The sequence below is a fragment of the Taudactylus pleione genome, unplaced genomic scaffold (genome assembly GCF_031769625.1).
Source record: "Taudactylus pleione unplaced genomic scaffold, aTauple2 ptg000218l, whole genome shotgun sequence".
In the NCBI taxonomy this organism is placed as follows: domain Eukaryota; kingdom Metazoa; phylum Chordata; class Amphibia; order Anura; family Myobatrachidae; genus Taudactylus; species Taudactylus pleione.
Genome location: NW_028284620.1, coordinates 6,567,185 through 6,586,879, shown reverse-complemented (window position 1 = coordinate 6,586,879; position 19,695 = coordinate 6,567,185). Strand labels below are relative to the sequence as shown.

General features: G+C 44.8%; 2 protein-coding genes across 5 annotated transcripts in view; one reads left to right on the top strand and one right to left on the bottom strand.

Annotated features, from left to right (window-relative positions):
* The window catches only part of VPS37A (VPS37A subunit of ESCRT-I), a 34,827-nt gene extending 26,544 nt beyond the window's left edge, over positions 1–8,283 (bottom strand). Inside the window, exon 1 of the mRNA XM_088478747.1 lies at positions 7,819–8,283. Within this exon, the coding sequence (XP_088334873.1) occupies positions 7,819–7,922 (104 nt within the window). The 5' untranslated portion in view covers positions 7,923–8,283. The remainder of the gene's footprint in view (positions 1–7,818) is intronic.
* CNOT7 (CCR4-NOT transcription complex subunit 7) overlaps positions 8,284–19,695 on the top strand; it is a 52,336-nt gene continuing 40,924 nt past the window's right edge. The window contains exons 1-2 of one of the 4 annotated variants that reach the window (XM_088478748.1): positions 8,284–8,423; positions 18,977–19,188. In XM_088478748.1, the coding sequence (XP_088334874.1) occupies positions 19,072–19,188 (117 nt within the window). In that variant the 5' untranslated portion in view covers positions 8,284–8,423; positions 18,977–19,071. Of the gene's footprint in view, positions 8,424–18,976; positions 19,189–19,695 lie in introns of those variants that run through there. The other 3 variants (XM_088478749.1, XM_088478751.1, XM_088478750.1) reach the window with 3 other exon arrangements.

The window sequence follows — 19,695 nt, the reverse complement described above, 5'->3', positions numbered from 1 at the left end:
CTGGCCATGCTGAGTACATGGGGAAAGCGGGGGCGGTGCAGCACTACAGCAGGAGCTGAGGAGGTCGTCCTGTTAGCCCAGAGCCCAGAGAGCAGAAGCAGCCATCTAGCCCCAGGATCTACATGATCTACAGAGACCCCCTTGGAGATGAGAGCCAACAGAGTACAATTCTCATCTCCAGTCATAAAAAGTTTATCTTTCTAAAAAAAAAAAAAAAAAAAAAAAAAAGTGATTGGGGACAAATATAGGGGTATGTGGAGGCATGTGGCGAGGTCAGTGTGACATATGGAGAGGTCATAGTTACAAATTGTGGTCTGAGTGGTTTGTGGAGGCATATGAGGAGGTCCGTGTGGCATTTGTTGTAGCATATGAGGAGGTTATAGTTGCATATTGTGGTCTGAGTGTCATGTTGGGTGGTATGTGGGGGCAAGTAGGGTGTTCTGAGTGGCATGTGGAGACACGGCTTGTTTGACTGGCATGTGGGGTGGGCTGAGTGGAATGTGGAGACACGGCTTGTTTGACTGGCATGTGGGGTGGTCTGAGTGGAATGTGGAGACACGGCTTGTTTGACTGGCATGTGGGGTGGGCTGAGTGGCATGTGGAGCCATGTAGGGAGGTTTGTGTGGAATGTGGAAGAACATGGGGAAGATTGAGTGGCCTTTAGAGGCCCACGGGGTGATCTAATTGGCATATGGGTTGGTCTGTTTGGCACGTGGAGGCATGTTTTCTAATCCAAATGGCATGTGGAGGTAGATGGGATGGTCTGATTGGCATACGAAGGCACGACAAGTTATATGAGTGGCTTGTAGGTGGAGGCACGTGGGGTGATTTGAGCGGCATGTTAATGGACATAGGGTGGTCTGAGTGGCATGTGCTTTTTTTTTCTTTAGCACTTTCTGATAGAGTGTTTTTGTTTGAATTGGCTAGCTTGTAACATATGCAGCTTAGGTCATTGCATTAAAAATTGTGATTGTCCCATGCAATTTATGGACCTGACACAGCGTGAGCTGTGGTGGCAAATCCAAAACTACTGGAGCAATTCAATATTTCCAGCCCTATCACTGCTGATTCTGCCGCTATTAGAAGTAGCAGAATTTTACATTGCCGAGTTTGACCTGACAATAGTACTTTGCATGCGTGAAGTATGGGCTGGATTCTGAGATGGGAGTAAAGCAAAGAAGAGTAAATACAGGTGCAAACCATGTTGCAATACAAGGGGTGCAAATACATTTATTAATTTTGCATGCAGGGTAAATACTGACTGCTTGCACATGTAGCCCACAAATGAAGGAAATCTTTATTTTTACACAGCAAATTGTTTGGACACCCCTCCAAAATCTAAATCTCTTCGCACATTTTAGATCTGCCCAACCTGCAGTGCAACATGGTTTTGCCAAGATGCATCGTTACGTAATTTTTTTTTGGCTTTACTCCCAACTCAGAATCAGGCCCTATGTTCACTGATGCATAGGGCCGGATGGATCCGAACGGATCCCTCTTTATAACCAAGATTTCGTTCCCATAGTAGTGACCGAGACTCCAGGGAACCCATGACATATGAAGATGGTATCAGATCCAGCAATCAAGCTCTAAAAACGTCTTCATAACTAATCAGTCCATTACTTTAATCCTACAGTCAGGTGCATAAATATTGGAACATTGACAGAATTTTCATATTTTGGCCTCTGTTCACCACCACAATGGCTTTGAAATGAAACAAACAAGATGTGCTTTAACTGCAGACTTTCACATTTAATTTGAGGGAAATTACATCCAAATCAGGTGAACGGTATAGGAATTACAACGGTTTCTATATGTGCCTCCCACTTTTTAAGGGGCCAAAAGTAATGGGACAAACTAAACAATCCTAAATCTAACTTTCACTTTTGAATACTTTGTTGCAAATCCTTTGCAGGCAATAACAGCCTGAAGTCTGGAACGCATAGACATCACCAGACGCTTGGTTTCATACCTGGTGATGCTCTGCCAGGCCTCTACTGCAAATGTCTTCAGTTCCTGCTTGTTCTTGGGGCATTTTCCCTTCAGTTTTGTCTTCATCAAGTGAAATGCATGCTCAATCAAATTCAGGTCAGGGGATTGACTTGGCCATTGCATAACATTCCACTTTTTAGCCTTAAAAAACTCTTTGGTTGCATTTGCAGTATGCTTCGGGTCATTGTCCATCTGCACTGTGAAGTGCCGTCCAATGAGTTCTGAAGCATTTGACTGAATATGAGCATATAATATTGCCCGAAACACTTCAGAATTCATTCTGCTGCTTTTGTCAGCAGTCACATCATCAATAAATACAAGGAAACCAGTTCCATTGGCAGCCATACATGCCCACACCATGACACTACCACCACCATGCTTCACTGATGAGGTGGTATGTTTTGGACCATGAGCAGTTCCTTTCCTTCTCCGTACTCTTCTCTTCCCATCACTCTGGTACAAGTTGATCTTTGTATTTTCTGTCCATAGGATGTTGTTCCAGAACTGTAATGGCTTTTTTAGATGTTGTTTGGCAAACTCTAATCTGGTCTATCTGTTTTTGAGGCTCACCAATGGTTTAAATCTTGTGGTGAACCCTCTATATTCACTCTTGTGAAGTCTTCTCTTGATTGTTGACTTTGACACATATACACCTACCTCCTAGAGAGTGTTCTTGATTTGGCCAACTGTTGTGAAGGGGGTTTTTCTTCACCAGGGAAATAATTCTTCTGTCATCCACCACAGTTGTTTTCCGTGGTCTTCCGGGTCTTTTGGTGTTGCTGAGCTCTCCGATGCGTTCTTTCTTTTTAAGAATGTTCCAAACAGTTGATTTGGCCACATCTAATGTTTATTGCTATCTCTCTGATGGGTTTGTTTTGATTTTTCAGCCTAATGATGGCTTGCTTCACTGATAGTGACAGCTCTTTGGATCTCATATTGATAGTCGACAGCAACTGATTCCAAATGCAAATGTCACACCTAGAATCAACTCCAGACCCTTTACCTGCTTAATTGATAATGAAATAACGAGGGAATAGCCCACACCTGTCCATGAAATAGCTTTTGAGTTGATAGTCCCATTACTTTTGGCCCCTTAAAAAGTGAGAGGCACATATAGAAACCGTTGTAATTCCTACACCGTTCACCTGATTTGGATGTAATTACCCTCAAATTAAATGTGAAAGTCTGCAGTTAAATCACATCTTGTTTGTTTCATTTCAAAACCATTGTGGTGGTGAATAGAGGCCAAAATATGAAAATTCTGTCAATGTCCCAATATTTATGCACCTGACTGTATAAAACAGAAAAATTATCTTTTTACTTAAAGGAATTTTATAAAAAATAACTCTGATTACCAAATAGCACACATTGTTCCTGCCTAGCTGTGTCAGATTATCTAATGCTGCCGAGAGCGACAGTACAGGTCCCTATGTGAATCTATTAAGTATGTGAGTCACCAATAGATATAAGGGCTGGCTTTGTGCGCTCACGATTATTACAGCTCAGTCATATGGGAACCTTTGTTTTTGTGGAACTAATACGTGCCTGTATGAAACAGTAGTAGATATACATCTATTTTATTTTAACATATGTTGCTACTTACATGATAAGCTTGTCCCCCTGAGTATGTACTCAGTATATCATTAAGAGCTATACATTATACAAATACCATATATCACAGACTGGACGAATACAGGGCCATAACTAGCTAGGGGGCGACTAGTGCCTTTGCATAGAGCGCAGAGGCTCTGTGGCGGCACCGTCGTCCCCCTCCAAGCCTTGCTCCTGGCTAGCAGGGTGCCTGGTACTGCACAGACGGGCACCCTCCACAGTATATACAGCCGTTTGGGCATCCTGACGCCTGGTCAGTGCTGCACTTATCGGAGCTGCCGGTCACGCCCCCTTCAGCGCAATGTAATGTCGTCGTCCGCATGACAGGTGGGGACATGCCTTATTACGGCTCTGGATGTATTTTGAATGGGTGTATGGTGTGGGGGGCCCCTGGGCACCCATTATAAATACACCCATGGGCCTAACATTTGTGTCTCAGCTGGTGGCAGTGTTCAAAGTCCCTAAAGTTTACGGAGCTGCCGGCCATTCACTGCAAATTGCCATTACACAACATTGTATGTGCACATTGGGCCTCATTCAGAGATTTACGCTAATAGAATCGCAGCTGCGACACTGGACAGAACACAGCTGCGAAAATATGCTAATGTCGCCAAAGCTTTCCCAAGCACAGGGACGCCCACCGCTGCCGTCTCACATCTGTCCGACGACATACAGCAGTGTAAACATCGGTACTATTGACGCACATCGGGCAGTCACGCAGCATGTAAGGTAAGTCTGACCAGCCGCAAACACTGCAGCTCTCCTGACACGCAGAGAGCTCTCATACGCCGAAGGCGATCGGAATGGCTGATTTATGCACGCCCATAAAACGGTCAGACACATCTGTGTTTTTCTAACCATCACCTCACGTTACCACCCTCCAAACGATGACTACAGTACCTGTCACTCACTTTGCAAATGGTGCGGCTTAACAAATAATCACTTGTTGGCTCTGAATCAGGCCCATTGTGTTTGAATACCAATAAAATAATTTTGAAGTATAGATTTCAAGGAGCAACATTTTTCTTTATTTGCCCTGGGCTCCATCAATCCTAGTTACGCCTTTGTCAATGCCTTTTCTAGTGATTTTAATAATAGATTTGGTTTTGAATATTTTTAAAAGAGGAATAGAGCAATACAGAAAGTGGAATATGTTGAAATGTCCTTCTAATCAGCAGATGGAAAGTGACAAGTACAGCCCTGCCCTGCCCCTCACAATGACTAATGTATCACATGAAGGACTCACACTGTGCTGTATCCCACAATAAGGGATAGATAGTCTTTCATGCTGGGAAATCCTCCAGTAGTGTTAGCAAGCTTCAAATGCACACCAGTTACTTTATAAAACAATATAATACACTCAAACTCACCTAATTACAGTTCCTATACAGTACAACTAAAAGCAAGTGTATAGCATGGTGCATTTGGCAAAACATGTTTGTTTGTATCAATACATGTGCTTTTGTAACCTGTGTAGAACTCTCTTTTTTTTTTTGTAAAGTAACAGAACCACATGAGAACAAACACAAAAAACAAAGTAAATGCCATTTTCAAGATCAAAAATATAACTTTTACCCAGACATAACGGGCACACAGGGCCTCTCACACTTATACATAGGAATAGGCCAAATGATTGCCACATTGTGTCACATTGGTGAAATACAGCTGTGAAGAACGCAGAAACAAGTGACAAGCTGGTATTCTGATTTGGACAATCAGTTGGTTATCTGCCAAACAGGACAAACAGCAGCAGACAACAAGGTGGGTACTCTGATCTCAAATATTCAGAATACAAATAATAATTATTTAGTGTTCCTAACCCATAATGTTTTATTAACCTGGCGTCATTGAGGTTGGGCCATAATAACCCGAGGCGTTTTAAATTACGTGTAATTTTTACTTAGTTATGCACCGTTGCCAAACCTCTCAGTAGCTGGCGTTAAGACCCCTCCCTACCAGTTTCCCGCGACCACTCAGTCAGCAGGCGTCAGCGCAGAGAACTAGACAGACGCCATCCATCTCCGAAAAGGTTATTATGATCCAACCTCAATGTCGGTATAACAATTTTGTGCCATGTTAGTATGTGATGTTTCAGTAAAAGTACCAGGAGTTCGAAAAAAATGTTACGTGTGACCCGCTAAAAAAAGATCGTACGACCACTCATACATGTCTATAAGCCCGGAACACCTGATTGCATAGTGCAGTGACTGTAGCGATAAGCTGTTGTAAGACTGATTTTGTTTTTGCATTGTTTTCATTTTCAAACATCTCATACTTAAGTCAATGAAAAAGTTTAAATTTTAGATGAAAAGTTTATTTTTTGTTAAGATATAAAGCAATAACACAGAAGTCATCAATTTTTTTTCAAGACTACGTAGAAATAATAATAATAAAAAAAAGTTAATTCTCCATTCTCTATGACAAAATACTACATTCAATAGTTTCTTATTCAAAATATACTAATAATCTTCTAAAATCATCCTTAAATTTTCAAAATCAGTCATAAAATATACCCAGGTCATAATGACCCACCTCAACGTCCGTGTAATAACTTTCCACCACAATGACGTCGGCTTTAAATGTGTACTTTTTTAAAATGTACTAAGATCCAATGAGGCAGGGACTTCAATGTAACATTTCTATGTTAGTAGACTACAAATATTAAGTACCCCCGATGTGTCCACAGACCCCAGGGGGCCCATCCACTCTCCCACAGACCCTAGTGGGGCCCCCACACGTGTCCGCACAGACCCTAATAGGACACCACGCAGACCCTAGTGGGGCCCCCACACATGTCAACACAGACCCTAGAGGAAGCCCCCACGTGTCAACACAGACCCTATTGTGATCTCCCCACGTGTCAACACAGACCCTAGTGGGACCCCCCCACGTGTCAACACAGACCCTAGTGGGACCCCCCACGTGTCAACACAGACCCTAGAGGAAGCCCCCACGTGTCAACACAGACCCTAGTGGGATCTCTCGACGTGTCAACACAGACCCTAGTGAGACCGCCCACGTGTCAACACAGACCCTATTGGGATCTTCCCAGGTGTCAACACAGACCCTAGTGGGACCCCCCACGTGTCAACACAGACCCTATTGGGATCTTCCCAGGTGTCAACACAGACCGTATTGGGATCTCCCGACGTGTCAACACAGACCCTAGTGGGACCCCCCACGTGTCAACACAGACCCTATTGGGATCTTCCCAGGTGTCAACACAGACCCTATTGGGATCTCCCGACGTGTCAACACAGACCCTAGTGGGACCCCCCACGTGTCAACACAGACCCTATTGGGATCTTCTCAGGTGTCAACACAGACCCTATTGGGATCTCCCGACGTGTCAACACAGACCCTAGTGGGACCCCCCACGTGTCAACACAGACCCTATTGGGATCTTCCCAGGTGTCAACACAGACCCTATTGGGATCTCCCGACGTGTCAACACAGACCCTAGTGGGACCCCCCACGTGTCAACACAGACCCTATTGGGATCTTCCCAGGTGTCAGCACAGACCCTATTGGGATCTCCCGACGTGTCAACACAGACCCTAGTGGGACCCCCCACGTGTCAACACAGACCCTATTGGGATCTTCCCAGGTGTCAACACAGACCCTAGTGGGACCCCCCACGTGTCAACACGACCCTATTGGGATCTTCCCACGTGTCAACACAGACCCTAGTGGGATCTCTCGACGTGTCAACACAGACCCTAGTGGGACCGCCCACGTGTCAACACAGACCCTATTGGGATCTTCCCAGGTGTCAACACAGACCCTAGTGGGATCTTCCCAGGTGTCAACACAGACCCTATTGGGACCCCCCACGTGTCAACCCGGCCCTATTGGGATCTTCCCAGGTGTCAACACAGACCCTATTGGGATCTCCCGACGTGTCAACACAGACCCTAGTGGGACCCCCCACGTGTCAACACATACCCTATTGGGATCTTCCCAGGTGTCAACACAGACACTATTGGGATCTCCCAACGTGTCAACACAGACCCTAGTGGGACCCCCCACGTGTCAACACATACCCTATTGGGATCTTCCCAGGTGTCAACACAGACCCTATTGGGATCTCCCAACGTGTCAACACAGACCCTAGTGGGACCCCCCACGTGTCAACACAGACCCTATTGGGATCTTCCCAGGTGTCAACACAGACCCTAGTGGGACCCCCCCACGTGTCAACAGCGGGTCACTCACCTGCTATGGCATGCCTTCAGGGACTCGATCTGTCGCTGCTTCTGCTGCTGCAAACTGGTGAGAGGTGGCAGGGGTCTGGAGCCCTTGGAGAAGAGCCAGCTCATGGTGCCAGTAATCCGGGCTCACAATGCAAAACGTAGGGGACCGGGGATTAGCCCCGAAACTGGTAGGACAGCGTCCCCCCTCCTCCTCAGCGTCCCGGGCACATCACGGCCAGACTGTGGGGTTTGAGCAGAGTTAGGGGCACACAGTGACACCGGCAGCTGGGGCGGGCACAGTACAGGGCACACCGGCAGCTGGGGCGAGCACTGCCAGCACAGTGTATATAGATTAGATAATCTCTCTGTTGTTGCTCAGCGAACTGTCGCCTTGAAGTCGCACCGTGCGACGATTCCCCTCCGTCATCATGACAACAGAAGGCCGGTGGGCGGAGCCTCGCCTGCACCGGCCCCTGTGTGACAGCGGACGTCATCAACCTGCGCCGGACGGAGAGGGCGGGGTCAGTGTGTGTGTGCAGCCATTGCTGGGTGTCGCGCCTGTGACTCACGATGAGCAGAAGATACCGGCCCGTGACCTCATAGACACCGGGGGAAAGAGAGCAGCAGGTGAGGGGCGAGGAGGGGTAATCAGCGCTCACTACACCCGCCATCCCTGGCAGGGCTCCTGCCAACATCCACACTGCTTCCCTCTCCCATACTGACACCACTGGGGGCTCGGGGGAGACTGTGATTAAAGGTTTGGCGGTTGAGGGGATGTTTGCGACTGACAGCACCGGTGGCTGGAGGGTCTGTGATCAGCGGCTGGGGGGGTCTATGACTGACAACTACGGCAGGGTGGGGGATGGTGGTGGGGGGTCTATGACTGACAGCACAGGTGGTTGGGTGTCTGTGACTGACAGCCACTGTCTTTTGGGGGGGTGTCTGTGCCATAGTGATTGGGGGGTTTCTTCTGTGACTTACAGCCGTTGGTGGGGGATCTGCGTCTGACAGCACAGGCCATTGAATGTCGACCTTTACATTGTCGGTCTGTTATATCACACCCCACTTGAACAGGATAGGCTGCATAGCAGGGAGGTGGTTGAAATCCTGGCTGTCCGGATGCTGGCACTGGAATCCCGACACCGGTCAGAATCCTGGTGCTAGCATCCCGATGGCAAATAGGGGGGTTAGGCACTAGGGCGGGAGGGTTAGGTTAAGGGTGTGGGAATTGTTAGGGGTAGGATTAGGATACTTTTAGACGGGTATTGATATCCTAACTATGTCGGGGTGCCGTCATCCCGTATCCAAGTGACATTGGTGTGGGTGAAGGTGCTACCAGTCTGTATAGCGCTGCTGGTTACATGGGCCGTTCCCGTGACAGGGACCTTATGCAAAGCAGCACAACTAGAACACCTCAAATAAAAAAATAAAAATGTTGGCAGAAGTGATTTCATCGTGGGCAAATCCGCTGGCATCGGCTAGTCTATACATAATCAGATCTGCCTCTGACTTGCATTTTGCTGCCTTTCTGTTAACAGCACCAATTCCCATATGCAGCTACCCACCTCTGGAATTCCCTTCAATGCCTGATCAGATTCCCCCCCAGCCTTCCAATCTTTTATTGTTCATTAAAAACCCTTCTTTTTACTACAGTCTACCCTGTTCCACTTACACTAGTCATACTGGTGTACGCCCTTGTTACTGTCCCATTCTCCACTCTGAAGCACACTTTCACCTAATGTCACTAGAGTGTAAGCTCTGTCGTAATCAAGACCTCCATACCATTTGTGTGCACTTAATGTACATATGCATTTACTGTACTTTGCATACGCTGTATAACCTTATTATTTTATCTGTGTCTGTTTTATTCACTGTACGGCACTGTAAAGCAGCGCAGCGATTCGTAAATCAATGATATTAAGATATCACAGGAGGTCTGCAATATGGAGATTCCAACAGTTCTCTGCACTCTAAAACTTTTATGCTGAAGACAGGGAATGTCCTAACAAAACAAACAGCCATTTAAAACCGTGCTTTTTTCTTTCTTTTTTTTACTATCTATCTATCTATCTATCTATCTATCTATCTATCTATCTATCTATCTATCTATCTATCGCTAGCATTTTTGTCCCAGGTTATTTGCTGCGTCACTAGTCTCTCACTCTCTCCACTTGTCTCCTGTACCGGCCACAAACTGTAGTATGGCGCACTGGTCCGTCCATCGCAGTGGGGGGAAGGGCAGTACAGCTGTTCTGAATTATTATGCTATATACAACATACATTTGTTTTTTCTTTTGGCCTGTAATAAAGTGGTGCTGTTTACATGCATACACCTTATATAATAGATATCTATATTTTTAAATAACAAATTATGGGTCATTTTGTCAGCAAAAACAAAAATAGCTGTACCAACTTTAGATATTGCTGGGAGTTCTTCCTAGAGAAGATAGTTAATCATTAAAGGTGAAATAAATGCTTTGTTTTACCACTTAACATTTGCACAAAATGGTGTTCCCTTATGTGGGTGTCATTGTTTTATTCTACAAGGCACATGGGACATTCCATGTCAAGTTGACCAATTTTGAAGATTGTCCTCGCCTGCTGATTGGGCACTGCAGAGTTAGTGACCGCTGCACCCATCCCCACTTTGAGGGCCATAGTTTTGCTTCTATTGCATATTATGACCTACAATGTTCCCAAAGTTAGTCTGACTTATATGTCAGCCTTCATATAATATTTTATCAAAATTGGAGATGGTCAAGTGGGTGCCCCTGGTCCACTTGACATGAAATGACCCACATGTATTTTTAGTACTTTGCTTCTAAGCATGGTTGAACAATTGGTTGTGCTTCAAAGTAGAGCGTGACTCTCTGCAAAGTAAGTATAGCTATCATAGGTCTGGTATAGGGTCTACTTATGGGATAGAGATACTGAAAGTAGTCCGCTGATTCTCACCACTGTTTCCTATTCTTCAGACACTTCTGCCTTGAAACTAGCGATGTGTTGTACAAAATAAAGAAAAAAATAGTGAGCGCTCCAATCTAGCAACTTTAAATTATCATTTGGAGATTCCATTATTGGAACTCTACATCAATCTTGTAAAAATAAAACCTAGTGGGACCGTTTCAGAGCTGAGCACAATTGCGTGTTGCTGACTGTGCATGCCCCGCAGCTCACAGGCTCATTCACCGGCAATTCCAATGCGTATACATCTCATTTGCATCCTCACTTGCGGCTGAAAGGGCATAACTGAGAGGCAATGGGATGTTCACACACAGGCTATGTTGAATGACAGCGTGTAGCTGTTATTGCGGGCTATGCTGACTGATGCGTATGCAGAGATCCATCTGATTACAGACATGTTAGCAGCTGCGATATGGTAATGCAGCAGGAGCAGATCATCTGCAAACATTCGGTTGGGGTCACGCAAGCCGGCCGCCTCAGATGAGTAATAGGCGCCAGGAAATCTCCATCAGCCGACGGAAATCCTGGCCTCTCCACTCCCTCCCCCATCAGTGGCGACACGCCACCATTTTGGGAAACTAAGGCCGCCACAGCCCGCTCCTCGGCCAGAAACAGTCTGCTGCCGTACTGTGTGCAGGATCGCAGACCCATACTGCACATGTATAGTATGGTACAGGCGCATGCCCAGATTCCCGACTATCAGGAATTTGCGTGATTCCTAACACTGAATCACCCCCTGGAATCCCTTTGCATGCCAACACTGAAGACCATGTCTAGCAGGGCTGCCATCAGGGGGGCAATGCCGTTCCTGGACAGAAGGGGGTCCGTTCACAGTAACACACTGTGGCTGTGATCAATCTCCCCTGCTATTATCTTCATTTGCTAAGCTTTGTCAGGATCAAAGATTGGGGATTGATGATGCTGTTTGCCACAGTCTGAATGTATTGAGTGCTGAGCTGCTCATGAGCCTGCCAGAGTGTTTCAGTTTTATGGGATTGTGTGACAGTGTGTGGCCCTGACAAAGATCAAAAATCTAATCCTGGCTAAACTACATCACCATGCCAAATTTGGTGAAGCTAGGTACAAAACTCTGACTGTGCATAAAGGACAGACAGACAGATGTACACTTTCTATATATATATATATATATATATATATATATATATATATATATATATATATATCACCAGCGAGTACAGTCAGTTCATACCCACATCTCCCCAAAAACTTCAGAGCTCCCATTTCATAAGATACATGATTGCAAAGTGCTTGATAACCCTCTGCGACTTACTTTTACAAGAATATATACCTGGAACGTAGATGACAACCTGCATACTGGTTGTTGACAGCACTACAATGTACGGTGCAACAGTTTTCATACATGTCTCTTTATTTACTAAGCATTTGTATCTTGAAGTAACCAGCATATTGTTTGGAATGGTAATGGGATAATTTAGTGATCTGAAACCTCACAATGAACCTAGAATTTATTGCTAAATCCAGTGTGTTTTATAAAAAAAAAAACCTACAGTCTAGTGGTGGAATACTGTAGTCCAGTGGTTCCCAAACTGTGCGCCGCAGCACCCTGGGGTGCCTCGGGACACTTGCAGGGGTGCCTCAGATTGGTGGTCCAGCACCAATTCTTTATGGTCAATGTAATGTAAATAATATGTGGACAAACAGAAGCGCAAACCTGTCCCCATCACATAACTGAACCTAAGGATGACAAGATAAGCACAATTCACTTAACTACTTCACTACATTTTATCTGAATTTCTCAATAACACACTTTTGGCTTGGGGTGCCGTGATAACAATGCTGATATTTTATGACGCCGTGATTCAAAAAAGTTTTGGAACCTCTGCTGTAGTCTGTCTATAATTCAAGTACTGTACCTCCAGCTTATCCTATAACAATAAGGCTTCTGACTGTACTTTACAGCTCTCCTCTCAATGTATCTATAATAAAGGTACATAAACTGCTGAAGTTCCTGGGAAGAGGAAAGTTTCTCCCTGGTCCATAAAGTAGGAGGAATGGGCTATTCTGGGTATACAAGTTGGAAGAAGATATTCAGATTTTGGAAAAGAAAAGGTGTGAGCACTCTGTACCATTTATTACCTTCAGAAAAGAAGCTGTGGTGACTTATGTGTGTTATTCCAGTAAGCAGATACATCTCATGGAGTATGTGACCTAAATACAAACGCTATATGAAGGAATCTAATACTTCAGTTTACAAGACAAAACTCTGGGCCTGATTAGACCCGCTCTCAAGCGGGTCGATGGTGGCCCGGAGCGAGCGCAAAAAGCGCTCGCTCGGGGACTCACTTCAAAAGGGGCGGCTGTTGATGTCGATCGACAGCTCGCCCCATTTTGTAGGTGTGGCGGGGAGGTGGCTTCACAAACGGAGGCGTTCCCATGCGAATGCCTGCCATTTGTGGGCGGCCCCACTGACATCACCATTGATGTCAGTGGGAGAGCTTCCAGCTCTATTTGAGCCAGAAGCTCTCTGAGGCTTGCGGCCATGAGACCCTACCACAAGGGTCTCGTCGAAAGCCCGATGGTCGCGATGGTCTTGACCATTGTGACCATCATCATGGCCGCTAGCTATAGCTGTGGGTGGTTACCCACAGCTATGCGAGCAGCCAGGAGGCCGCTCCTAAAAAACACCAGCGCCTGCCCTGATTCAGAGCGAGCACTCTCTTTTTGCGAGCGCCTCTGAATCAGGCCCTCTATGTGCTCTTTCTTCCACACAAGTTGAGAACAGCTGTCAGTGACACACTGGAGTCTCTCACAATTCCTAGACCATCCAGCTCCATGGCTATCTATGGAGAATGCATAGCCCTTGGTTCGTGGTGATCGAGCCTTTCTCCTGCATATTCACACACACATCTCTGCTTCATAAATACCCCCATAAATCATGTCCTAAGAAGGTAGAATGCGTGGAGACAAAAGTATTCGTAATTCTATTGGAGGCCTGGAAATACAAGAACAAATCCTTTAGCCGTCCAAACACCGCGGTGTATTGAATAGATTCAGGAGCTCCCTCCCGCGGCTATTCAACATCGCACTGAATTGAATTCGGCCCTATGTGTATTTAATGTCTGACTTGCATTTGCTGTAAACCTTTAGGTATTGACTGTGCTTTCCGACTCAGTGTAGTGTCTAATAAACATGTGATTTTCATGTGTAAGGTACTGGTCCGGGCTTGTAAATGTGTGCTGCTGTGCTGTACCATTTAGATGGCTTGGTTCAGAGATGTACGCTGGAGCACATCTGCTGCATCATAGTTACTGTGTTGCTATATGAAAAAGCCACAGGAGGCATCTTAAGTAATTAACTGCCCACTACCGGCTTCTCTGATCCGTCCGGAGGAGCAGCCATCGGATCAGCTGCATGAACATCGGTCATCTGAGTACTCTTCGGGTTACTCAGAATGGCTGTGTAATTCACGCTGCCGGGTATGGCCAGAGAATGGGGCTGACACGCCCCTGTTATCTGTAACGCTGACCATCGCTGCCCCTTCCTCACCCCCAAAAGACTTAGGGGGCACTGCCACCGTCGTCGCAGACAGAGATTTGCACAGATTGACAAACCATCGGGTTTGCATACATCTCTGAATCAGGCCCAGTGTTGTCTCTGGTTTCTGTCCCCTAAAGGTTCTTCTGTCTTACAGTATTGTAGTTTACTATATCCCCATATAATAATACACCAACATGACCAGTTCCGTTAGGTACAAAATGCTCTACTCCTGGACTTCCTTCTTAACCGGCTAATATTTTTCAAAAAAGCATCCCCAAAATTGTTGATATTTATTTATTAGCAAATTATATAAATAAGAGTTATTTATACCTGATTCAACATAATTTTTTTTTAAAATGTTAAGCAAGTTTAAATAGCTATTAATTACATAATGTGAGTTTTTTATTTAACATTTTTGGACATATTTGAAAAAAATTACTCTAGGTGTATACTAACTTACTAAAGTGAGAGTTTAAAGAAGTGGAGATGTTGCCCATAGCAACCAATTTAGGCAATGGGAGCCAACTTGTGTGTGTGTGTGTGTGTGTGTGTGTGTGTGTATGTATATATATATATATATATATATATATATAGATATGTGCGTGCGTTTGTTCCGCTTGCCGGCGGGTGGTGCGGCTGTACAGGGATGGGAGGCGGGGTGCCTGGATCATGGAGTGGCGCAGGTGATGGTTACACAGGTGAGTATCATTATTGGCTAATTGGTGGGGGGATTTAAGCCAGCTCTGGTAGTAGTATAGTTCAGCAGTCCCCTGAGGAAGGAGGAACCGAAACAGCTGTTGGGATGATATCTTCTTGGTTTGGAGCATGACTCCCCAGAGAATACATTGGATTGTATACGTTAAGTATGGCATGTTGCTTCCTAGCAGTGTTCTATGAGAGAGCTTTTCACCCTGGATTTGAAATATATTATTAAATGTTTTTCGCTATTTAAATGGTGTGCTGGCTAAGTTCCTATCTTGTGTTCAAGAAGTGGATGGAGATATATATAAGAAGTGGCGGCACTGACAGGACTTTTAACAAAAGGAATGACTTCATAACAGTGTGCGTTTGTTCAACGTTCAAGTCAGCAAATACTTTTATCAAGAACATAGAAGAAACATTGGGCCTGATTCAGACTTGGGAATAGAGTGAGATATCTCTCTCAACTGTGAAACTGAACAAACCATATTGCAATGCAAGGGGTGTAAATACATACATGTTTTTACATGTGGGGTAAATACTGGCTGCTTTTACATGTAGCCCACAAATACTGCACAGCTTTATTATTATTACTCTACAATTTAGATGTCACTTTGGACACCTCCCTCCCAAATCTAAATCTCTCTGCACATTTTAAATCTGCCCCCCCTGCGGTGCAGCATGGTTTTACCAAGATGATCAGTTGAGAGAGATCTCTCTCTATTCCCAAGTCTGAATCAGGCCCATTGTGTACATACATTTTATAGAACATGGTTCATAATGCGATGTGCGCGTATGTCGCTCCTGCCGGCGAGCGGATGACCTAATCGGCGAACGCACAGCCCGTCATTGTGCACGTCATGACATCCGAGGTATGGCGCTGGATGATAAATATCCGCACCCAGGTGTCAGAAGGGAGGGTGAGGGTGGTAGTGTGCATAGAGCAACCTAAAGGTGTAGGTAAAGAAAAGAGGTTGGTGCTATGTATATAAACAGGCAGACTATGGGAGACCTGTTACATACAATTTACAAAGTAAATAAACAAACTGACCCATAACTCAAGAAACATAAGGACAAAATTCTGTGTAATAAAGAGAAAAAGAGTGATACCCATGGTCCAAAAGGATTGGTCACCTCCATAAGAGAGGAAAGGGTGCAGAGGGTTGAAAAACTAAAAACAACAAAAAAAAATAAATCTGCAGAAGCTAGCAAAACTGCTATAAGCAAAAATAATGACTGGACATCATAAAAACTGTGATTGCCAGTATGTAGTAAAGTGTTTATACGGTCATGAAAGCCCTAATCTAGCTATACGCGTGAGCAGAATTTAAGGAGCAACTATTGTCCACATATTGTAAGTGAAAAATGATAAATATAGTTAATCAAAAAATAGGGAGATACATCTCCTACAGGGGGGGAGTGTCTCTCCCAACACTGGTATAGGAGGCTTAAGAGATCCACATGTTTATGATTGTAGCACAGCACCAGTCAACTCATACACTGTTGACATATAGGGGAATATTCAAAGGCCCCCACCAGATGTTCATAATGAAGAGGACAAAATATGACTCCCAGGAATGGGGCTGGTCACAACACCTAAACAGGTGCCCAACGGGCGGGGTGGGGTGCAACATGTACCCTGCAGTGGTAATCTACAAAATAGAACCAAACTTTTTACTATATCTTGTTAGGGAAAATTAACAGTTTAAGATCAAGAGAAAGTCAGTGATACCAAAAGCCTAGAACAGAATAGGGGGGAATCGGGAAATGGAATAAAAAAATGGGTACTTAGAAAAAAAAACAAGCAAAAGATAATGTCTTATTGAGCCCAAACATGGCTACAGTTTTCATTTTATGTATCCACCGTGCTTCCAACTGTAATAGTTGTTTGTCCCTGTCTCCTCCTCTCTTTGAAGCAGGTACATGATCAATAATCTTGTAGGTAAGTGTCGCTAGTAGATGCCTCAGATCTCTGAAGTTGCGAGTCACTGGTTGGTCAAAGTCCAACAGTAAAGCATCATGAGACCATTCATGTGTGGGGTTACTTCTCAGTCAAGGTAGTGGGCTCACTCACAATTTTGCCTAAGAACACAGCCATGAATAAAGAATGAGACCAAAACATCCTCCAAGAGCAACTTCTCCCAACCATCCAAGAACAGTTTGGTGACCATGCCTTTTCCAGCATGATGGAGCACCTTGCCATAATGCAAAAGTGATAACTAAGTGGCTCGGGGAACAAAACATCAAAATGTTGGGTCCATGGCCAGGAAACTCCCCAGACCTTAATCCCATAGAGAACTGTGGTCATGGTCAATCCTCAAGAGAGGGGTATACAAACAAAAACCCACAAATTCTGACAAACTCCAAGCATTGACTAGGCAAGAATGGGGGGCCATCAGTCGGTATGTGGCCCAGAAGTTGATTGACAGCATGCCAGGGCGAATTGCAGAGGTCTTGAAAAAGAAGGGTCAACACTGCAAATATTGACTCTTTGCATAAACTTAATGTAATTGTCAATAAAAGCCTTTTGATACTTATGAAATGCTTGTAATTGTACTTCAGTATACCATAGTAACATCTGACAAAATGTATATACTTTGTCTGTACTACCCGATCACTGTGGCCAGCAGTGATCAGGCACACTGAAGGACAGAGGATGGGGTGGGGTCGCCCCCGGCCGGGAGGATATAGCTATGGGAGCAGAATCAGCCTGACAGCAGCAGCTGCCGGTTTCCAGGAGCTGCGGCTGCTGCTTTCCATGGAGGTGACGGCTGCCCTACAGCCGCGCGGAAGGATGCCGGCTGGGCGCAGTGATCGGGACACAAGAGCCGCTTCTATGTAAGTCACTGCTGCCCTTGCAGCCGCGCTGGGAGGGTGTTGCTGCTGGGTCCCGATCACTGTGGCCAGCAGTTTCAGGACACTGGAGGGGGAGCCGAGGGTGCAGAGAGACCAGCAGGTCCCTCTGATATAGCCGGCTGCTGGAAGATTATCTTTCAGCAGTCGACTAGTGGTTGTTTCTGGCTGGGCACATCAGATGCGACCATGTGCATTAAAGATCAGTCTGGGTGGTCGTGGTAATTTATGATTGCAGTCACTTGTGTTGGAACACCCTTCTCAACAATTAACTAGTTCATCACAGGTGACTGCAATCATACATTAGGTGGGAAGTCCAGGAGCAGAGCATTTTGTATCTGATGGAAGGGATCATGTTGGAGGATAGGTAATAATATAATACATTTAGCTTTTACCTATCTAGAGTAAAGGTGCCCATCCACTAGACAATTGAGTTGAACGATAACGATCGTTCAATCGTTTGCAAACATTTCTTAAACGACCAGCGATGTCGCTTAGACATCTGTCATCGTGCAAACATGCTGGTCAGCCTGACGATAATGTCAGGTTGAGCATGTTTGCAGATGAGTGATGAGCCTGCACTGAATGACCTCTCGTTCAGGGTAGACTCATCACAGACTGACAAACGACAGCACGATTACAATGTCTTTATCGTCCAGTTGTTTTCATGTCTAGTAGTGGATGGGCACCTTTAGTTAGACAATGTAAGCTAATCTCTGATGGCTATGAATTAGTGCAACTTTGCAATTATTATTCTTGTTACGATTATCATCATCTAACCCTCCCTTGTTTTAATATACTTTACATAATAAACTGAGCAAGCTGGTAACCTAGTCATGTAGTGACTTGCAGGCTGAACACCTTGTATGTGCATGCTATATAATGTATATTTCACTAATGCGTTTTTATGCTGACACATCAAATAACAGGCAGAAAATTCTGATGTTTGGAAATTGAAGTGTTTGTTAGATCTTTTGACAAAATGAAACCTAAATTATTTGCATATTTGATCCAACAGGCATTATGGGTATTTGTTTGATCATTTATGGTAAACAGCTTGAATTACATAATTGTGGGGGTTTTTTTCTAAGGGTTTTCCTCACATGCTTAAAAATAATTTATTTATTTTTTATTTCTTATTCCAGCTTCGCAAATAGTCCATCCGTCCACCTATGAAATTTTTCAGCGGCCACGTGCAACTTATTGATGCCTGCCTCTGAGCCCCTCCCCCATAGCCACTATGCCAGCAGCTACAGTGGACCACAGCCAGCGGATCTGCGAAGTCTGGGCTTGCAACCTGGATGAACAGATGAAGAGAATCCGTCAAGTTATACGCAAGTATAATTATGTTGCAATGGTATGTTTAGGGATTGTACTTCTTAAGTGACTACTCAAATCTCACCATTATTCTGTTTACATTTCAAATTAAATGTTTCATGTGCATTGTCATTGGTAATCTATGGAGTCTTTATGCCTGAATGGGTCTTGTACTTAGTAAAAGGAAGATAGTTAATGTGTAAAATGAGGATGTTGTACAGATTGGAATTCCCAAGGTTGTGTTCTGACGCGTTTCGTATGGAATAATCTACAGCTTCATCTAATGAAGTTATGGGTTATACCACATCAACACGCATCAGGTATGTTACTTTGGGACTAACACTGGACCAATCTTTATATCCTCCTCAATTTATTCTTGTGTACATGGCTTTATGCAAATGAAAAGGTTATAGGGGTTGGGTCCTTGATGCCGGCAGTCAGAATCCCAATGCCAGCATCCCGACATGGTTAGGATACGGACAACTACCGGTAAGTACCCTAATTCTAACCCTAACCCCAACACTTTCCATTGGGATGTCAGTGGTTA